This window comes from Phalacrocorax carbo, chromosome 6 (assembly GCF_963921805.1).
Source record: "Phalacrocorax carbo chromosome 6, bPhaCar2.1, whole genome shotgun sequence".
Taxonomy (NCBI): domain Eukaryota; kingdom Metazoa; phylum Chordata; class Aves; order Suliformes; family Phalacrocoracidae; genus Phalacrocorax; species Phalacrocorax carbo.
Genome location: NC_087518.1, coordinates 33,196,427 through 33,217,988, shown reverse-complemented (window position 1 = coordinate 33,217,988; position 21,562 = coordinate 33,196,427). Strand labels below are relative to the sequence as shown.

The 21,562-nt window shown below is 50.7% G+C and overlaps 1 protein-coding gene across 3 annotated transcripts in view; it reads right to left on the bottom strand.

Annotated features, from left to right (window-relative positions):
- Positions 1-21,562, bottom strand: part of CACNA1E (calcium voltage-gated channel subunit alpha1 E) — a 139,649-nt gene that overhangs the window by 39,948 nt on the left and 78,139 nt on the right. For all 3 annotated transcript variants that reach the window (XM_064454527.1, XM_064454525.1, XM_064454526.1), the window contains 11 exons: positions 19,569-19,672; positions 6,444-6,559; positions 5,373-5,426; positions 4,886-5,014; positions 4,380-4,589; positions 2,916-3,028; positions 2,543-2,655; positions 2,287-2,418; positions 1,877-1,949; positions 1,352-1,469; positions 957-1,024 (listed from right to left, as the gene is read on the bottom strand). In XM_064454527.1, coding sequence (XP_064310597.1) covers positions 957-1,024; positions 1,352-1,469; positions 1,877-1,949; positions 2,287-2,418; positions 2,543-2,655; positions 2,916-3,028; positions 4,380-4,589; positions 4,886-5,014; positions 5,373-5,426; positions 6,444-6,559; positions 19,569-19,672 — 1,230 coding nt within the window. The remainder of the gene's footprint in view (positions 1-956; positions 1,025-1,351; positions 1,470-1,876; positions 1,950-2,286; positions 2,419-2,542; positions 2,656-2,915; positions 3,029-4,379; positions 4,590-4,885; positions 5,015-5,372; positions 5,427-6,443; positions 6,560-19,568; positions 19,673-21,562) is intronic.

The following is a 21,562-nucleotide window of genomic DNA, read 5'->3' as shown; positions in this document are numbered from 1 at the left end:
GCCTTTTCAAAAACTCAGCGCTCTCTTAATTGATGCTGCTGGTACACCGTGGGGCTCTCCCACCCCTCTCATCCCAGCAGCAGCTGGCAGCCCCTGGAAGTGCCACCTGCACCCACAGCGGGAGGACAGGGACCCCCGCACGCACCCTTCAGGCAAACAAGCACCATGCCCCATTTCATTTGATGCTAACAGGTCAGATTTACACCAGCATGGAAGCCATTCTGTGCGCTCCAGGGACCTGAGCAATAGGCATGGGCTCTGCAAAATAACAGGCACCACAAGATTGCTAGTCCCTTCCAAAGAGCAGCAATGACCCTTGCAGCTCTCGCCTACTCACCATTATCCAGATTGCGCCCCAACATTTTAGCATTCCCCAAATATTTCCCAGCATCGTCTTAAAAACAGCTAAGCCCAATAACCTTCTCAAGCACCACCCTAAATTGCATCCTAAATCATATCCACTGCCCTGCGGGCAGATGGGCGATAAATACTGACACCACTGGAAAGCACTCCCCACTCTATCTCCTGAGTGCTTGGGCAAATAACCATCCCACATCAGACCCCATCAGATAGATGAGGGTTATCTTGATTTGACTGTAGGCAAATGAAACTGGGGAGCTTAAATGAAGAAATAGTTAAGTTGCACTTGTGTGTGTGGGTGTTCCTGGAGAGACTTGAGACCAGCAGGTTTAAGCACTTTCCCAAATCAAAGTCTACATAGCTTTGCCCAGCAATACAGGTTTCTGTTTCAGGGGACAACCCTGTGTACCCTCCTGCAGGGGAAGCCCCCACTTCCAATTTGACCTGACCTCTTTCCGAAGCAGCTAAAGGATAAGGTAGCCCTGGCTCTGGAGTGAGGACAGTCACAGGCAGTGCTCCCGGTGTCTTTCCTGCTGCCCCTCTCCTTCACTCTCTTCACACCAGCAAGAGAAAAAAAAGAAGCAGCTGGAACATACTTTGGTAAGCTCCTGAGCGTTGGCCAGGTTGTCCACCGCAATAGCCAAGAACACGTTCAGCAGAGTATCTGCAAGCAGCTAAGGATGCACAAGGCACTTGTTAAGGACATGGGTGTCTGCAGCCACCAAGGGAAGGTGGCCCTGATGGCTTCTCACCAGCTCAATAAGGAGCAGCCACAGGGTCAGACTCCTCACCCACCCCATATATACAGCCCTCAGTTCACCTCCAGACAGCTCCTTCTCTGCATTTGGGATATATCCAGGGCTGCTGCATGTGTGATGGGACTCCCTCAACTGGGAGAGGAGGAAGGAGCAGTGGCTGTGGATGGGGTGCCCACAGAGAGGGAGATGTGATGGGGTTGTCTCCACTAAAAGCACAGCAGCCAGGTGGATACAGTTTCCAAACAAGGTGAGGACGATGAAATAGATGGAGGACCACATGCCTGAGCGAACACCTCCCTGGGAGCGGATGCCGTTGTACATCACCTCGTTCCAGTCCTCACCCGTCAGGATCTGCAGGAAAGCAAGCCAGCAGCTCTGTCACCCACACCTTCTCGTCACCTGGACAGCCCCCTCGATCCACCTCACCAATGCACAGGAGCCAACTACAGAGACCCTGTGCAGGGGATAACCCAGCTCTACAGCTGCAGCACTTGAAGGAGATGATGTTGGACACCACTGAGGATTTAGGTGTCTTCAAAAGAGCTTTGAAACTTTTCCACCTCCTCTAACAGAGATGGAAGAGTTTCCATCTCTTGCCATCCACTTTTTTATACAGGAGGAGAGGGAGGAAGAGAGTTATATCCTAACAGCCGGTGGAGGGGAACTTATTTGGTTTAAAGGGCCCCTTCCAGCTAGGGGAGAGTGAGCAGGTCGTCCCAGGTCCCTTTGGTTATGTCTCTTTGCAGCTCAGCTCCTACCTGGAACACTGTCATGATGGCTGCGGGGAAAGTGTCAAAGTTGGCTGATGGTGTCCCATCGATGAAGTTAAACCTGGAATTGGAACCGGGAGGACATAAATGGGCTGGAGTACCAAGGCCATCAAACCCCTGACTGCTGTGCGGTCAGCTCTCTTGTGCTCGGGAGGGCCTTTCCCCACCCTAAGGAAGGTCTCCTGAGCATTTGGTGGCAGAACACAAAAGGTCTCCTGGCCAGAAGGACCCACACAACCCAAAGGCACACCTTAAGCAGGGACTTTTGTATGGAAGAAGTACCACTGTTAGCAGGAGACTGAGGGGCAAGGCTACAGTCTTCATAGGCACCTAAGAGGGTGTCATCACTTGGCTTTAACATCAAGAAATTCCTTTTCCCCAGACTTGAAATGACCTACCTGCCTCCAAAGAGCTGCATTCCCAGCAAGGCAAAGACTACAATGAAGAGGAAGAGGAGGAAGAGCAGGCTGATAATAGACTTCATGGAGCTCATCAATGAGACTACCAAATTCCTCAGGGATGCCCAATATCTAGAAAACAGAGACATTGCTGGAGCACTTGTAGTGATGCTGACAGAAGAGAAGAAGCGACTGGATCTGGGCTACAGCCACAGTTTGATATGAAGAGTGATAGGCATGGACGGTTGGTACATACTTGGTTATTTTAAATATTCGCAGGAGACGAAGGGCTCGTAGGACACTGATCCCAAAAGAGGTTCCTGGTCTGAAGATAGCCCAAACCACTTCAAAGATGCTTCCCACTGTGACCTGAGAGGCAGACACAGACATGAGTCAAAGACAGGCTCAGGAGAGGCTGTTGCAGGAAATCTTCACATGCCTGAAGACAAGGCACTCACCACCCTGTCCAAGACCTGGTATCTCAGCCTGGCACAGGCAGGCTGTCCTGGAAGAAAGGACGCCCCTGCCCACTGCAAGGGCCATCCCGTTCTTCTCCCCCTTGCTGCCTTGCACTGCAGACACTGGCCAACATCTCCCCCCACACCCACAGCATCTCTGGGGCTGCTTACCCCACAGTCAAAGCAGTTGAAGGAAGAATGGAAGTAAAGGCGTGGCCCCATCCCATACATCTTTAAGGACATCTCCAGGAGGAAGAGCCCAAGAAACAGAAACTCTGCATAGTCTGAAAGAGAAAACCCAAATGCGCTACGACCAAATGGGGCTCCGACCTGCATGGAGCATCCTGCATGCACCCACCAGTGGCCCACAAAGCACACCACAGAGGTGGGACAAGCTGATGACCATGCTGCTTCCCCAAGCTCTCAGGGTTCAGGATGAGGGAAGCTTGTCTGTGAGGAGCTAAATTGTATATAACAGAGGTTCAACCCCACAAATTAATCTTTCAGAGTAGGTGCACTGGTATCCCAGGGGTTTGAGAAGACCAGAGATGGTCAGTACGGAGCAGAGCGACTCTTTAGCATTATATGACAGTGGTTAAAGCATCTGCAAAGACATTAACCACACAACCCTGTGGGGTAATATTAGCAACCTGGATTTAAATCATTGCATGGCTGGAACTTGGCCAGGGTAACTGAGCTGAACAGCCAAGAGCCAGTGAAAGGCTTCTCCAGCTATTTCATGAACATTAGCAGGCAAGAGTCTGGCTCTTCACCTTGTCCAAAAGATGCTTCTCACCACGACCAGCTGCCGTACCACAACGTGGCGTGCTGGGATCCCGGCAGGTCTGAGCATGCTAATGCAAATTTGGCCAGGCCTAGTGCTTGACAAGGACATTCTCAAGGTGAGTAAGAATAATACAACTGAGAAAGCAGCACTGTCCCTACTGCAGCAGCTCAGGTGTAAGACACAGCTGCTGTTGGGTTGACCACGTTGCTCTGCAGTTAGCATCATGCTAGAATAGATATGGGTGTACTGCCTCCAAGGCCTGACCTTGTACCATGGCCCACAGTGGGCTGGTGGATGCTCCAGTAACTGTTTTTGAGCGTGGGATCTCCATGCCATGCTCTGCACCAAAACTTTAACCACAGGGTTCTCCCATGACCAGTTCCCTCCCTGCAAACTCACACCTTTCCAGCAATTGCTTATGGGCATTCAAAGATGCATCTCCTGCAAGCTTTCCATCACCGCTGTTTACAATCTTAGGATAAACCCAGCTGAGACCTGCCCGCAGTCTGTTTCTCTCTCTTGACAAATACATCAGACCTGAAGGGCATGAGGCCAGTAAATCTCCACATTTGCCCACAGGGCTGCGACAGCCATCAGTGGCCACAGGACCAAGGGCAAAGCTGAATTAAATGGCTGTACGTGGTCTTTTTTATCAACAGTGGATGTAATCCAGGTTTTTCCCCACCCAGCTCCATACCAGCATGACAGTGGTGGGATTCATCCCCATGTGCCCTGGGGTAAGGAGCAAGGGCATGCTGCAACATCCAACCACTGGAGATAAGAAGGTTGCAGGAGGTTTTGCTTGCCCACACAGTGCTCTCACACCTACACAAAGCCCAGGGACTCACAGAGGAAGTGGGTGAGCCAGGCTGGCTGGTTGTGATGGACGATGGCCACGCAGGCAGTGTTGAGAGCCACCAGGCTCAAGACAATCCAGTAGAAGACCTGGGATTTCACCATGTGGCGAACAGAGATGCGCAGGAGTCGCTCCTTGTGCCGTAAGTAGGAGGCACCATCCACTCTGGCGCCTTTGAGGCCAGAGTGACTCAAGGGGTTACCTAAGGGAAAAGAGGAAGCAGAAGTTGGGTGCTCCAGTCAAGGTGAGAGAAGGAGTTGGGTGCTCCAGCCTTCCCTACAACATGAGACAGGGCAAGACAGCTTACAGGCATTGCTCTTATGGGACATGACATAACCACAGTTTTAAATGGTACGGGGTCAGAAGCTGGTTTGCCCCCTGTGCTGTCAAGCTAGCAGATATGGTCTATCTGTGACAATTTCCATGTGACAGGTATCACCCTTGCAACTCAATAAACTGGCAGAGATTTTGGGGAGGAAAGCTCCAAACTGCACTAACCCAAGGTTGGATGAAGAGGTCTTCTCTGTGCCAGCCTCCGTTCGCCCACTGAGGAGATATCGACACAGTGCTCATCGCTCAAGTTCATGGTATCCGTCCGGTTCCTTTTGATGGTGGCTCTCCTGAGCACTGGGAAAGGAAGAGGAAGGGGTGTTGGTGGTCCAATTCTGCTGGTAGCTAGCTCACTGAACCACAGCCTGGTGATCAGTACTTGGCTAACTTAGGTCTGGTAACAGGACAGACGTACCCAGGTGACCTTAGTCCAGTGCTATCCCTGTGTGGGACCAGACATCTTCCAACCTCCATGATCTCTTAGGGGTTTTACTGTCAATCCATTTCCCCACACCCCTCTCTCAGGCCACAGACTCCACTGGGGCATCCCCCAAACCTCTGTCCGCTCATCACAGCTAGAGGGTTTCAACCTCCATCTGCAGGCAGGCAGAAGGAAGGGGAGGCAGATGCTTAGGCAGGGCATTGCTAGTCTTACCTTCTAAGGCTGAGGTCCCAGAATTTTTGTTCTCTTCAGCCAGCATCACTTCCTCTACGCAAAACACAGAGTTCAGCATCAGGAGACCAGACATGGTTGGCTGAGCATATCAGACCTCACTACCTTGTGCCTAAGCACTTCACCCAGCCTGGGTGTTTGCTCTATGTTGCAAACTCTTGTCAAGTATTGGTTAAGTGTCCAGAAGCAAATTCTGGAGGGTGGCAAGCATCAGCTACCACACATTGCATCAGAAAGAAAAATTACTTGTAATCAACCCTTCTTCTTCCACTGTAATCAACCTTCTACTAAAGAAGTTGAATATTGTAGACAGGTCTGGGGCTCAACATGCCAACCCAGGACCAAAGCTGAGATGTGAGGCTTAGGCCTTGTTTCAAGATACCATCCTTTTTCAAGTCTGAACACAAGGTGAAAGTATAAATCTTCCCTTCCCAGAGCTGAATGCACTGAACTGAACCCAATGAGGTGCAAGAAAGGACAAGTGCTGTGGCAGTTTGGGGACTAGGACGCATGGACTGTTGCTCATGTCTGGGTGTCAGCAGGAAGCCTGGAAACCTTCAAGACCCCCAGCCCTCACCCAGATCCAGGTGGGATCCCCAAGCTGGGAACTAGCGAGTGCATCCCCTTCAGCCTGCTCCAGAAGCAGGTTTAACTGGAAAACCACTGTCACTGTTTACTGCCCTACCTTCCCCCTGCCCACCACTGTAGGGGACTCCAGCAAACATCAAGAGAAAGGAAACCATGGCAGAGCAAAGCTCGCAGCAGTGATGCTCACAGCCTTCCCTGGAAACGTAATATGCCTCATGCTCAAAATACAACAGTTTCATGCCACAAACATGGTGTTTCATCAGCTGTTGACAATGTCCAGACCATGATACCATCTGGGGCTAAGTTCATCCATGCACCCAATACCACCACGTGTGCACCTGTGCAACTTTGGGGTTGCACTGGATGATGCTCAGGGATCTCTTCCCATCCCCACCACTCTGCATGACCAGCACCCCTCAGTGCCCACCACCCCCCAGGCAGCCCCCCTGGCCTGTCAGCTTTTACCCGCTTTGTCTATCCAGGCCCGGTAGCCATTGAGCTCCCGCTCGATCTGCTGCTGGCGCCGCAGCTTCATGAAGGCTCGGCGGTTCTCCACTCGCTCACGCTCTTTGGCAAACTCCCTGTGGAAGGGCAGAAGGGGGCAGTGAAAGCACATTTTGGGGGTAGCAGAGTGTGCGGTGGGGCTGGGGCTCCAGGAAGCTGGGAGGGGAGGCAGGGACCAAGGGCAAGCACAAGCCAAGGGCTGCTGGAGCATGTGGGGCAACGCATGGCCATCCCCAGCCAAAGCATGGCCAGAGGATGGATGAATGAACAGACAGGAGAGGCTTCTCTGCAGGAGGAAAGGTGCAGCTACAAGTGAGCAAACCCCCAGCTCAGTCACTCAGCCCTACATGCCCTGGCTGGGAGGTCCTGCTGTTCAGGCAGGATGCTCCGAGCACCACTCAACTCCAGCACCAATTCAGCTTCCGTGTGTCCCTTCAGGGAACAAAAACCAGGCACCATGAGGAGACAGCAAAGGGATGGAGAAGGGCAGGTCCTGTCCCCTGCCTTCACCTCCTCCTCTGAAACCCTTTTCTTTCCAGCCTCTCCTGGGAAGATTTTCCCAGGACTTGAGACATCCCTGTTGTCCTTCTCTGGACTTCAGTGTCTCATGCAAACTGTCCAGGCATGATGACCAGTCCAGAGAAGGACAACAGCTTGGCCTGGTGCCGCAGCAGGCAGTAGGGCAGGCAGCACCTCATGGGCTCCACACAGGCAAAGGCATGTGCCTGCCTGGGGACAAACACTGAGCAACACTGGCTGGAGCTAATGCAGTGCTCACTGCTCATACAGCCTCTAACACACATGGTACACAGATGTACTAGCATCCATCCATGTGCTCACATGCATTCCTAGGCACAATCATAAACACACTTCTCAGTACATAAGATATATGGTTTCACCTATAGCCCAGCCCAGAGCTGTGCAAAGACACCCATATGCAACTAGGGTTATACACACCTTCTCACACGCAGTTAAAACACAAGACTACACTGGTAAGTATGGTCTGCTTTCTGGTATATACACCCTCATGGCCATACACAGAAGGCCCATGCAGGCTGCCCTCCCAAGGTTTTCACCCACCCTGTATGAATAATTGAATCCTATGATTCAATTATTCAATCATAGAATAATTCAATCAATCAATTCAACCAATCAATTCAATCATAGAATAATTCAATCAATCATAGAATGTCCTGAGAGAAATGGACCCACAAGGATCATCCTGTCCAACTCCTGTCCCTGCATAGGACAACCCCAAAATTCACACCATGTATCTGAGGGTGTTGTCCAAGTGCTTCTTGAATATCATCAGGCTTGGTGCCATGACTGCCTCCCTGGGGAGCCTGTTCCAGTGCTCCACCACTCTCTGGGTGAAGAACCTTCTCCTAATATCCCACCTAAACCCCTCCCCCTCCCAGTACATCTTCCTGCCATTCCCTCAGGTCTTAAAGAAGATGAAGAAGCACACAAAGCCCTAAGCACATATGGAAAGGCCATCACACACAGAGAAATGGAAATATTTGGCAGAATGCACAGGGGTGGCAATGTAGGTAACCTCCCACCTACGCTGTGGATTATATCTAAGGTGACATGGCCAGACCTGCTTCTAGGAGGTCCCACACCCCAAGCTCACACACACCATATACCTGGGGCATCTCAAGCCACATGCTATACTTCTACTCACAACCATATATGCACACAAGGAGCATCCCTCACACCAGACATCCCCCCAGCACACCCTTCCTTCCTTGCAACAACATTAAAGGGATGCAATCTGCTGGCTGCAGCTCCCCATCCTGCCCCCAATCCCTGGTGGCCACAGAGCCCTAGCTTCACGTAGGAACCCAGCCCATGCCCTCAGCCCCCTCCCGGTCCCAGGCTGCTCTGAGGGAAGCATGATTGCAAAGAACAAATAGCACTGTTCTCTCTGCAAGACGAATGTCTCTCTCCCCAGAGACTAGCAGCAATCTCCAGCCTCAAAAAAAAATATTCAAAAGAACTGAAAGAATTGGTCTGTCTGCTGCAGAGAGAGTTCAAGTGCATTACCCCAGCTGAGCTATTACACCCTTAATGCTGTGTGGGCTTTCACATGTGTGTGTGTGTGTGTGCGTGTTTGTGTGAAAAGCCTTGAATGTTCCCCGCATCTCTTGTTTAAGATCCCTAGACAATTCAAGCATTTTTAATTCCACCCCAGGAAGGTGAAGTTTCCTGCCGCTCTGGCATTAAGCATCAAATGACTCTCCCCCTCCATTGCTGGCTTTCAGACTGAAATGAGACTTTCTTCCTAGGGCAGGGAAGCAGGAGAGAACAAAAGGCAAGGAAGAGAAAAGCAGCCTAAGTAGAGGAAAGGAGGGCAGGAGGAGATGGGGGAGAAGGAAGGACCTCCCTCAGCCAAGAGCAAAACACACTCAGTTTTGGCTATGCCACACCAAAACCCCTCCTTGCCCTAGCTGGAGGAAAGGCAGGACCATTTTGGCTGTGCTATCATCCCTCACAGGCTTTTGTTAGCAAATCTGGGATGTCAAGAAATGAGAAGATGCCATCTGCAGCCAGAGCTAGTGGGGAAGTTGCCTTTCTCCCTCTGGTTTGGTTCACTGGTCCTCCCACGCACTGAACCTCTGCCCCATGGGCCGTAACCCCATGCTAGCCAGCACCTTGGCAGAACTTTTGCCAGCCAGACCTGGCAGATATATTCTGCAACTGGGAGCACCTGGAAAGCTTCCCCTGATTTACACCAGCTGGGAATCTGGCCCCTCTCTGCTGCCTCCTGCTTGCCCATCCCTCTGTCTTCCAGCTCATCCTATGCTGAAGCTACTGTTTCCTTTTGCTGCATGGCAAGAGAAGCCATCGTCATGTGTCCATGATGAAACCCAGAATGACCAAGCTGAGAATCACCTTCTCCCAGACAAGGGAATGGGAGCATCTTTTCCAGCACCCCTCTCATCAACCAACATTTCCCCCTACCCAACTGTTTGCTCACGGAGCCCTAATTTGCAAGAAGCTGGTGCCACACGCATCCAGTGACAAGGTCCGTGCAGCTGCAGCAGTGTCTCCGAGGGAGATACTTCCCACACGCTTGATCCCTAATGGAGCTTAATTGCTTTTGTCCATTAGAAGGAGGAATGGGTGGCAGAGAGGGGAGGGGGAAAAGAAAAAAGTTAAGCTCAACTTAATGAATTATTACATTTCAGAGAGACACATTACCGAGCAGGGCAGCAGCGGGGGCTGGTGACATCTGAGAGTGGGTAGGCGATGCTGACAGATCAAGGATTGCTCAGAGCCAATTTGCAGCAGCGGGTAGAGATAATACTGTATGTGAGTGAGAACAGGGCCAGCCACAGTGACTGACAGCACTTGGGAAGCCTCCAAGTCGCAGGCAGGGCAGCATTACATCATCGAGAGAGCCAGGTGCCTGCCTCCCATTGAAGGGCTCTGCTCCCTGGCATATTTGGGCTACATTGCCAGGTATGGCCCAATTTTGCCTTGCAAAGAGCCTGAGGCTGTGCTACCCCATGGGGTGCCTGTGACGGCACTCAAACGACCCCAGTAGAAAGCACGAACCCCACCAGCAACACCTCTGCTTGTCCACCTGGGTATCCTGGCCCCAAATCCTGATGCCTCCAGCATGAAAACATCTACCCACAACAGCCAAGCTCCACTCGTGCTGAACCTGTGTCATTGCAGCCCTTCCCCGTCTGGCCTTGTAAAGCCAAAGGCACGCAGTGAGCAGTGGAGGCAAGTGCTGAAGGTCATGGTGGGAGCTGGGGAGCAGCGTGCCATCTGTCCTGCACACAAGGGCACCATCCATCCTCACGCTGTGCCCAGCCTCCCAGGGTGATTGAAGCACAGATGGTTTGCTCCTCCTCTACCTGCAAATTCTCCTCTACGGCCTTGGCATTCCCCTCACGCCACCTCACAGCATCTCTGCTCCCAGCAGGAGACCTTGGGAGACACCACCACGCTTGGCTGCTTTCCTCCCCAGGCCCCCGCACCCTTGCTCACACCAGGGCAGCAATGTTTTTACTACACCAGTGTGCTCCACTCAAAGGGCTGGAGAGCACAGGTCTGGTTTTTCTGGGAGAAGAACCCACGTGAAAGCATCTGGCTTGGAAAGGGGTCCCCTTTTCTGAAACAAAAAAAAAAAAAAACCCAAACAAACACCAAAAAAAACCCAAAACCAAACCAAACACCAAACCCAAAAACCAGCTAAGAAAAAAATATCACAGATGCTACAACCCACACGTATCCTTTCTGGAGCTTCTCTGAGTCCAGAGTGGGTATATAGCGCTGGTCATATCAATGTTGTGGCTTCCGTGCTTCGAAACTACAAGCCGACCATCTTCAAACCCATCAATTTGTCACCTTTTGCCACTGTTAAAGATGCCTCCAATCAATCAGTTAGCAAACAGGTCTTAAAATGATACAAGGCAGCAGCAAGTATGGGGTGGGAAGGGGGGAAATACTGGATTACACACTGAGGATGTGGTAGCAGTATTGTGCTGCTGTAAAAAAACCACATATAATGCGATGTATAACATCAGGTAATACTGCTGCTCTCCTCAGCACTTGAAAGGCCTCAGCTCATGGCTCTGACTCAGTTTTCAGCACCACAATTTGAGGAAAAACTGCCTTCAACTCCAGGAGGGTGTCAGGGAAGGTTATGGGACAGAACTGACAACAGACGGTTTGGAAAACACGGATCAGACAGTTGCAAACCAGGGAGATCAGATGGTATTTACCCAAGAGGTGTAAAGGAACTAAAGAAAGAGTGTTGAACTAACTGTGCAGTCTGTAACCTGGTGCTTTAACTTAAACAGACGGTGGCAAGAAGACACAGCAGAACTGCCATTGCAGACTGGGATTATTGCACTGAACCAGGAGTAAAGGCTAGAGGAGGGAGTCCAAAAGGTACCAAAACCTCTGCAGGGGGAAGATGTGCTTCATAAGTGTGCTTTGAAGGAGGCAACAAGTTTTTTGGATATGGGTAATTGCTTGATTTAAGTTCGCTTAAATTGCCTGCCAGAAGTAGTCAGAGAAACATTCATGGTCAGGTTGGACGGGGCTCTGAGCAGCCTGATCTAGTTGAAAATGTCCCTGCTCCCTGCAGGGGGGGTTGGACTAGATGACATTTAAAGGTCCCCTCCAACCCAAACCATTCTATGATTCCTTAACGAAGCTGGATTGCCTCAAGAAAGCCTTCCCACAAAGCACTAACTGGTAAAAAGAATTTTTAAAAAAGGAAAATAGAAACATCCTATTTCTTGTACTCCCTTTTAGAGGTGGCCGTTAGCTTTTGATCATCCCTGTGTACTTTGGTGAAAGTTACGTGTTCGCCGTGTTGTGACAAAGCTGCAGCAAGAAACAGAGCGTACAGCTGATGATGCTAAAGAGAGCATATTTATAGAGCGCCGGCAGACACACGAGTTGGGGAATGAAAAGCTGACAAGCTGTTGGTGACATCGAATGGTAAAATGGGAAGGAGCCGGGAGATACCAGCCCTGAGATTACCCATTACATCACTGCCCCATTTAAGAAGGAGCAGATCTACCTTGGAGAAAGCTTGTGATTTAAACCAGATTTTCTTATAGGTACTCATGGATGTCTGTCACATCTACCAGGTCTTAAAGGGGCTTACATTACACAGGATTGATACCCAGCAGCATGAACAATTCAGACTGACCTCGCCATGCTAGTCTGTGTTGACACCCCACTCTAAGAGAAGTGAACAAAAATAGAGGCAGAGGGAAAGGCAATGACAACATGAAGATGCAAGGAAAAGGCAGCCCAAATGGGAAACTGTCTCCACAAGTGGGGAGAAGACAGAGGGGCTCCAGATGAGAACCTACCAGAAGCAACATAAAGACTCCTAGCACTAAAGAGCTCCTTTTATAAGCCAGTTCCTTGAAGAGATGTAGGCCATCATGGCTCTGCATAGGACCCAAAGCAGTGAAGACAAGATCACTGTTGGCTGTCTGCATTACAGGACACCACACTCTTCCCAAGGATCAACTCTGTTACAGATCAGACAACCTGGAGATCTCTTGGGTCCAGGCTTTGGGCAGCTTTGAAGATGAAGTTCAAGAATTCAAATAACTGGTATTTGCTGCAGAGCCAGAGTGGTAATCGAGATGCCAAAATGACCCAAAACAGTAAGAAACACAGGAGAACTAAGACTTTGCCTCTGCTCATGGGGAACGAAGCCCACTGAATGGCAAGGACTTTAAATACTTCCCCCTCTTCTCTCCAGTAATCCATGTTCCTTGACTACAGTTAGCTTCAGGTAACAGGCTCTCATTCATCCAAAAGCAGGTTCACCCATTGCATGGGAACATGGATGGGCATCAGCTGTATGTTGCTTCAAAGCCTGTCCCCCACCAATGGATCCCAGCAGAGATACAGGTGTCCAGTCCAGCCTCTGCATTTCAGGGTAGAATCAGCTCCAGGCAGCTCAATGCCTCTCCATACGCTTCATGTATGCCCTCCAAGCATAGGAAGTACTCCATGATGAAAGTGAGAAGAGCACACGTGGATGCTTGCTTTGTGTTCAGCTCAACCCTGCTGTGACCTTTAAAAAAAAGACAGGTATTCCACGACACTTGGGCTGGGCTCAGAGCAGCCAACAGTTTGGAGAGTACAGAAGTACAGAAAGTACTTGAAGTACAGAAAAATAAACGACAATGAGGGCAAATATCACTGAGAGAAGGATCCGCCAACACTCCACTTGGAAAAATGTTGAAACTGAGACTCTACAAGGGTAACAATGCTGAGGTTTGCACCTCTGTCCCATTGCTCAAAGTCGTCTGTTGTTTGCAATGTTGTGCCAAAGGTGGCAATAGCATGGTCAACCCATGCTGCAAGAAAGCTACGGAAAGGTAGCGGAGGGTCTAGTAGCCCCAGCAGCAAGAAGAAAAGATGGAAGCTCTGGATTTTATTTCACTCTTATCAGGCAGGGCTGATACAAGCAGCGCAGCTTCACTGCTTCAAGAGCCCCGGGCTTTGTTCGCAATCACTCCCACTGGCTCATGCAGTGCTGGGAAAATGTCACTCCTCCCCTTCCCTCCTATGCTCCTGTTTTTATCCTCTGTAAGTGGAGAATGGTTTTATAGACCCCCTTTGCAAGTGACAGCGATCTGCAGATGAAAGGTGTGGGGCCAGTACTGAAGGTGAGTTACAGCATGAAAAAAGCATCTCCAATTTTCAACATTTCATCACATTAACTTCCCAGGAACATTCAAGCACTCTAACTTACACCTTCAACACACAAATACAATGAATTCAGAACCAACCATCAAGTGTGAAACCCACAATGCAAATGCTAGATATGTCACTCCACCACTGCAAAACAAACAAACAGCCACCCACGATGTACAAAGAACTGATAATGTTACATGATTCATTCAGGACATCCTGTCTACTTCACCCAATAGGAGTGCCCAGCACCCTCTTGCAAGCATGGAGTTGGTCACGGAGGAACTGGGCATCTCCAAAGCCATTCGCCAAGTCAAAGAGCAGCCATGGCTACATGATTGCTATCATTAACCAGGATGACGGTAATTGTGAAGATCTGGAAAAAACAACTCCGAAAACAATCTGTAAGCAAGAACTATGTGCCAAGTGCTTTGTCAAGAGGATCACAAACAAGCCTTTTCACCGACAGTTCACAGATAATGTGCAGTCCACAGAGCAGATTTGCAAGTAGCAAGGAACAAGAGCAAATCTGAAGCAGTTGAGACACACTAGCAAATAATTTGCAAAGAGAAATCAAGGGGAAAGTCACTGAGTCGTCTCTTTGTTGTGGATTTTTTTTATCCTGTCCAGCTGGCTGTAAGAGGAGTTGCTATTCCATGTAACACCGGGGGATACAGCACACCAGACACACGTGTCTCTTGTCAGGCAGCTTGTTTGCAAAGGACTTGGAGGCCCTCTGCAGAAAGGTGGTACAGCAAAGCAAGGCAGAGGCACTCATTGAATATGGATGCCCACCTGGCTGCTGAATATAGATGAAGATCTCAAAGGTTCCTTTGCTTCACTCATGTTCAAATACCATGTCAATGGCACAAGAGCTTCCCCAGAACAAAGTGACAAGCACAGCTGTTTGTCACCAAGCACGGCCTCACCAACATGCATCCCATGATGGTGCTGGGGGACCTAATATGAGGTGTCACAACCCCCCTCCCCATTACACCCACACCTCCATTCAAAAGTGGTTCCAGCTAGTGAATCCCCAAACGCACAACAGGCACAGCCATTTTACATCTCATCCGAGCCACTCCCTGAGATGCTACAATCATTAAAGAAAAAAAAAACCCAATGCTTCCAAGCTTTCACACTTCCGACGAAATATTTCTCAGGCATGTTTGTTGGCATCTTGCTATCCCTCATGATCTCCCCGCAAGCCTTTCTGCACTGTGGCAACGTGTCTCCCTGCTTTCCCCTCTGCAAACCACCTACCTCCGAGACTTAAGCTTCTTCCCAGCATTTTGGGCTTCAAACCACCTGATCCAGCTTGAATGCACAGGGCCCATGTTTTGTGTAGAGCCAGAAAAAATAACCCCTTCCTCCACTGAAAATGTACACTTGTTCCTTCAACATCCTTATTATTAATTGCTATAAAACTTAATTTTATTCATCATTTGTTATGCCTCAAAATCGTTTGGGAAAAAAAATTCAAATTAAGTGAAGTGAAAAGATTTCAGAGATGGTACAGAAGGCTCCTGAAGGAGCTGAAGAAAACTCTCCAGAGACTGGGAACACAGCACTAACCCAACCTGAAAGAAAGAAGATCTTAAGACAAAGAAATCTTGCCAAATTGATCCTTTAATTATAACATTAGTAGTTTCTTTCAAAGGAGTGCAATAGCTGGGGGTGGGGGGCAGAAAAGAAAGGGAGAAAAGACTTAACATTACCACGATGAGTGGAAGCAATTAGGAGGATTTAAATCACTCCTGTTTGGTACAAGGCAGATGGATTTAATTTTTCTTGCTATTGTGCTCAACTTCTTGCTCTGCCATGAGCTTCCAGAGGTCGTCTTCTTGGCAGACCTGAGGACCCAGCATTCCCAGGTCAGGCGGCATCCCCTTCCACTCTGCCTCCACTCAGCTATTGCTGCAGACCACAAATACCAGTGATCATAGCAGCTTTGTCACCCTAGAAAGGGGCTGGAAGTACAAGACTGGATAGTCTTGTACTATAGGAGTATAAGGAGTATACCAGCCTTGAACAGGAGGACAGATGCTGTAATGAATGGAGGAGAGCAACTGCAAGCCATTTCCCTGCAGGTGCTAGGGAAAGGGAGATGGAAAAAGAGTCAAAACGCAGCCCATCTGGTATCAGAAACGCTGCATGAGTCTTCAATATTATACCTCCAAGCATGGCTTATTTTTTATCTTCACTCTTTCATCTTCTTGCTCCCAGTGACAAGTTAGACATAAGCCATCTTCTTGCCAGGAGGGGCAAAGCAGGCAGGACCTCTGCAGCTGCTAGGACAGGACCAGTGGTGAGCTGTGGTCATTACTGAGATGGCCACTGCAGCACCACACATGCCACAGGCGGTAGGGATAGGGCAACGCAGCTCTCACCCAGTCTGCTGCTCTGGAGAAGCAGACTGAACACACAGATCCAAATTGTTTTACACAAGGAAGAGCTGAGGGGATTAAAAAAAAAAAACAGGAAAACATTTACTGAAGAAGGGAGACCAGACCTCTGCAAATCTCCAGCATGGGGTATGTGCAACTTCTGCATCTCCCTGTCTCAGAGCCAACCGACTGCAGGGCACTGCCCACAACAGGCCATCAGCTGCAGGGCAGAAGGAGGTCCCATCCACCCCTCCTACTCCTCCTGCAGCATACAATTCTCTCAGCACTACACTGGTTCTCCCTGGGAAGAGGTGCAAAGCTGCAGGTGCACCTGGCCCTACTGCAGGAGGGTGCTGGATGACACCATACTCAGGCCACAGGATGACAGCAGGCAACACTTGATAGGAGTCTCAGCATCTTTCCAAGCTCCCAAATCTACCAGCTGCCACGTGGCAGAAAACAGGGCATTTCAAGTGACGCTCCATCCTCACTCGCTCCCACTGACACTCTCCTGCCAGGATTATTTCGGCACCTTGTGTAGCTTTCAAAGCTGAGCAGTCACATCTCCTTGGGCTTCATACCTGCTCTCAAAGAGGAACTGGGTCAATTTATTTTTTCTTTCCTGCTTTCAGTTAGAATAAGTTGATCCGTAATTGCACCCATAGAGGAGGAAAGTTAACAGACACAATAATAAATGCCAAAGCCCCAGAAGAACTGGCTCTCCAAGCCCCTGCCTGGAGCAACTCCATCTCCTCTTAATAGCATTGCATGCAATTTCAGTACATGTGTGCGTGTTAGTATTTAGAGAGAAAAATTGAGGAGCCTCAGTATGATGGAAATAATTTCTTTTCCTCTCCCACATACTTTGTGCTTAGGAGCAGATGGATCCAGGCTGTTTACATCACGGAGGTCATGCCTCAGCTTAACAGTTGGGGAACTGACTGTTGGGAAAGATGCACATCGCAACCAGAAGATTGCTATATCTGGGCTCTGGCAAACTTCTGATGGTGGCAAGTTAAACACACAAATGCCCTCCCGCAGCCTCTTCGCATTCAGGACCTGCCTTGGGTGTTTGATTTTTTCCCCAAAGAAAACTGCTGCCGAGACAAAGCGAGAGCAGAAAGACAGCTCTGCAGCAGCCTAAGAGTGTGAACTTCAAGAAGGTGGCTGGAAATCCCAAGCAGACCTTGTTATTTGCTCGTGCAGATGGTGCAGTTTACAAGCAATGCAGGTCCAGGTTTCTGCAAGAAGGCTACCAGGGCTCGCTGCTCACCACTGCGCCCCAAGTTAACAGAGCTACTGTGATTTCAGCTAGCTTGGCACGGCTGCCTGTCTTCCCGCAAAGCAGTGCCGTAACTCTGGGGAGGGGTTTCCTTCACGTGGAAGTGTTTCCATTGATCTCATCCCCAAAGTGACCTCCTCTCAGCTCACCTGCCTGCTCACCCAGCTTAGAGGCTGGGGCATGGAAAGGTCACCCTACCCCTCCCTGCAGCAGAACCAAGTGCTCTCTTCCAGCACAAGAGGATTACAAGAAGTGTTAAAAACCATAAAAACTAAGCAAGCAAAGCGAGGAATGAAACCCTTCTTATTGAACTCAAGGACATACATTGTTTGTGTGTTGAAGTACCTTCTTCTGCCTCGTGTTGCAACCCTCCATGGCTCTGGCAGCATCTTTGGCAAGAGGATGCTTCACCACCGCCAAGGTACTGCATTCACCGAGCCGCAGGGGATACCTGTGGCTGTGGCTAGGCAGGAGGGCATGCACAGTGGCCTTGCCATCAGGTGGCAGAGCCCAGCCTGCTGCCTCCGCTCACCTCACTCAGCCCTCCAGGGAGCTGAGCAGTTGCGCTTTTCCCTAGGTATCTGGCACGCCTCGAGAGCATCTCCATTGCCAATTAGGCCACCCACCCACTTTCATCCTTCCCCAATACAAACCCTATTAGCAATAAACAAACAGTTGAAATGCCAGCCGGCGCCTGGGAAGAGCCCTAGACAACTGCATGCAATTCGGCAACATGGGAACAGCTGCCTCACGCAGTTCCTGCGCAGGCGAGCACTGAGCACGGCTCAGGGCATGGGCCAGACACCCCACTGGCCACCCTGTGGTCCTCCTGCCAGTGGCTTGCTTGCAGGCCAGAGCAGTGCTATCAGGCTGCTCTCAGCATCACACCAGCACCAAAAGCCTCAGTGTCCACAGAACACACTATGTTGGCACGATTCAACACTGCAATAAGCTGCCTAGCCCCAACCTTCCTAACGTTCCTTCTCTGGGCTTTTGTAGGAAAGCTCCTGCTTGACACTGACACCCAGTTGGACTTTGCTCAAATCCCCAAGCTAGATGAGGCATAAGAAATGCAAAAGCCACCCAACACTACTTGGACATTTTCATCCTCCATAAGAGCTCCCTCCCTGCAAGGCAGCGTGAAGCCCTTCCTGCAGCCTGTCCCCAGAGTCCCTGGACTCACACAGACCCCAGAGAGCTGGGGAAATTCAACCCACTAACAGACTCTGAAGCCCAGCCTGCCGCTCCAAAAGCACCCCTGAAACCACCACCATCACATCTGAACTCACGGCGATGCTCAGGACAGTGAGAGATGACCAGGGCCAGTCTCCACATTGATCCCTGCATCTAAGGGCTTTCCAGCTGGTCAAACCAGCACTACAATGGCTTGCTTTTTGTTGGTTTTTTTTTGCACCATGATAGACAATTAGGAAAAAAATGACCTGCTGCTGAGTAGGGGCTGCCCATTGCCACCTGCAGCAAGGGCAGAGGAGCCCAAATCTCTCTCCCAGTGCAGCAGAGGCCATGCTGTCCCTGTGCACCAACCGCTGCCAGCATTTGAGGATGTGCTGATGCAACCACAGTTCATTGTCATGGAGACAAGAAGTCTTTTCCTCTCCAAACCCAGCGTAACGGCTTGGATTAAAACCTTGGTTCCCCTGGGAAGAGCACAACCGGGACAGTTGCATTGTCCCTATGCCCCAGCTTGTCCATGAGCACCCCAGGAACCCCTACCCTCACCAGTGTGCATCCCCCACTAACCACAGCCCACAGAGCATGGAGGTGCCCCACATTGCTCCCACATGTGCCCCAAACCCATCCCAACCCATGCCCACCACACTCCATGAGCCAGCAAATGCATACCCCGCTATAAACACAACCTAGACTCAAGCACATTTCCATAAAGCTCCCCCACATCTCTCCACTCCAGCAGGTCCCAAGCAGTCAGAAGATCGACACTGACTGTTTCTCGCAGTGACCAAAGCCACGAGCTCTTCAGCAAGGTGAAACAATAAGAAGGCATCTTCAACACTGCCCCTTTCCTGGTTCCCCAAGGAGCAAAGGAGGTAAGCAGACCTGGGGAGTTATCCCTTGCTGTGAGGCAGGCAGGCATGGGGGAGGCAGGGGACAGGGAGAACCAGCTACCAGGGTCCTGGGGGACACGGCAGTACTGGGGGCCGACCTTGGGGACAGGCATGGCCTGGAGAGGAAGGCTGGCATCTTGCTTACCCTGACAGCACTCCCAGGACAAGGTTGAGGACAAAGAAGGATCCAATGATGATGAGGGGGATGAAGTACAGCCAGTTCCAGGTGGCTCCTAAGGCATCGTTGGTCTGGAGGGGAAAAGAAAAAATATGCATGACATTACTTTCAACACCAGCACCCAGGGCAGAGGAAAGGAGCATTAGCTCAGGCGCAGTGGCGATTGTCCCTCCAGGCTGACAACGCCAGGCTCCTCAGGGTGATGTGGCCATGCCCACCAAGCCTTGACAGGCACCAGGCAGCTGCCTGTGCAGGCAGGTATGCCCAGACAGGAGCTCCCAGCCAGCAGTGCCCTGATGTCGCTTGGCGTCCTGCCCCAGCCATGGTCTTCTCCATGGACTCCAGCCCTCATCAGGCAGGATCTCCTCTGCCTCCTCCTACTATCCCTGCAGGGACACAGGTGCTGTAAGACAATGGTATAGTTGGAGGTGCAGGGCCCTGCAGCCTGAAATCGGGGTGCTGAGCGTACAGGAGCCACCCTGACCACATGCCCCCTGGCAGCTTGATTTGGTGCTCCCCAGCACATCCCATCGAGACAGGGCAAACCAGACTCGCAGCCACGGTGCTTGCTGAGCATGGTGCAGGTTAAAAGGGAAAGGTTTATAAGGTTCTTTAGGGCCAGCAAAGCTGGTGACTAAAGAAAAGGCAACCAATGCTTGTCTTTCCATGCACAGGGGGGCAGGGGCTGGTATGGACAAGCTCCACACCCTCAAATGGGCATTTTGATGATGGCATCATCGCTAAAACCTTGTAGACACCCTCCTGCCCCAGGTATGTTACCCAACCCCAAGGAGCTGAGAGTAAAGGGTCGCTCTAACCACAGCGCAAAGCCCGACAGCTAAAAAGGCTGCTGGCAAGCCCTGCTCTGTACCTCCAGACATTTATTCACTGAGGCTTTTAATAAAGCAGTGCCCCTCTGCACCTTGCAGTGACTTCTTGGGCCCCATTTGTCCTCCAGTGTCAGGAACGGCGCACATGATGCCAGGCTGGAGGGTGATGCGGCAGAACGTGACTGTCTGGGGGAGGTGGTATCAATCTTGTTGCAATGAAAGATTCTTTCTCTTTTCTCTCTTCCCCCCTCTCCCCGTGCTAATTAAGCCCTCATCTTCGTCTGAGTCATTGGCACCACATCTCCCTGTCGGCCAGTGCAGGAGCCAAGACAAGGCTCTGCAACGGGAAAAGTGCGTCTCCGAGGAGGAGAGAAAACCACCATGTTGGAGTCTTCCTCCAGTGACCAAGGCATCAGCGGGAACCTCAGCCGGGTGTCCCCACCACCCTGATGCTGAGTCCAAGGCAGGAAGAGACATGCCAACACATCCCACTGCAGGCACCGACCACAGCACCGGGAGGGGGATGATGTGGGCAGACCCCAGTGCCAAGGAGCACCTGGTACACAGAATGCAATAAGGACTTTGAAGTTGGGAAAAGCATCTCGAAATACTCACTGCCCTCCTTCTTTGGCACTGGGGAAACCACAAGCATCTTCTCAAGGTCTTGCACCTTTCAAGAGCCCCAGTCCACTACCAGCCCCTTTCGGGGCCATAGGAGAAGCAAGCACCGAAGGTAGGAATCATGCATGGGAATCCCATATAGCCAACACTCATCACTGCCCTCCAGAGACACCCAGGCCACCATGCTCTGCTCTAACAGCACCATTTGCCATGGCATTAGTCTTTGAGGCATCGTGAAGCCCTTCAGACTGAGCTTGGCTGGGCTTCAGCTCCCTGCCAGGATGCCATTGGGTACCTGCCACCTGTGCCAGGATCACCCTTGAAACTGGCTTCTGCCCAAAAAACATGGGCTTTCCCCAAGCTCCTTGGCACAGGGGATGCAAAACAGATGAGGCCCTTTCCTACAGGTGAAGAAATCTTCCCCCAGCACTGGGCCATCGCCACCCCTCCTTTGGCCTTCTCCCCTCCAGTGATGCGCAGCAGGAGATGGAGTGGGAGACAGAAATGAAA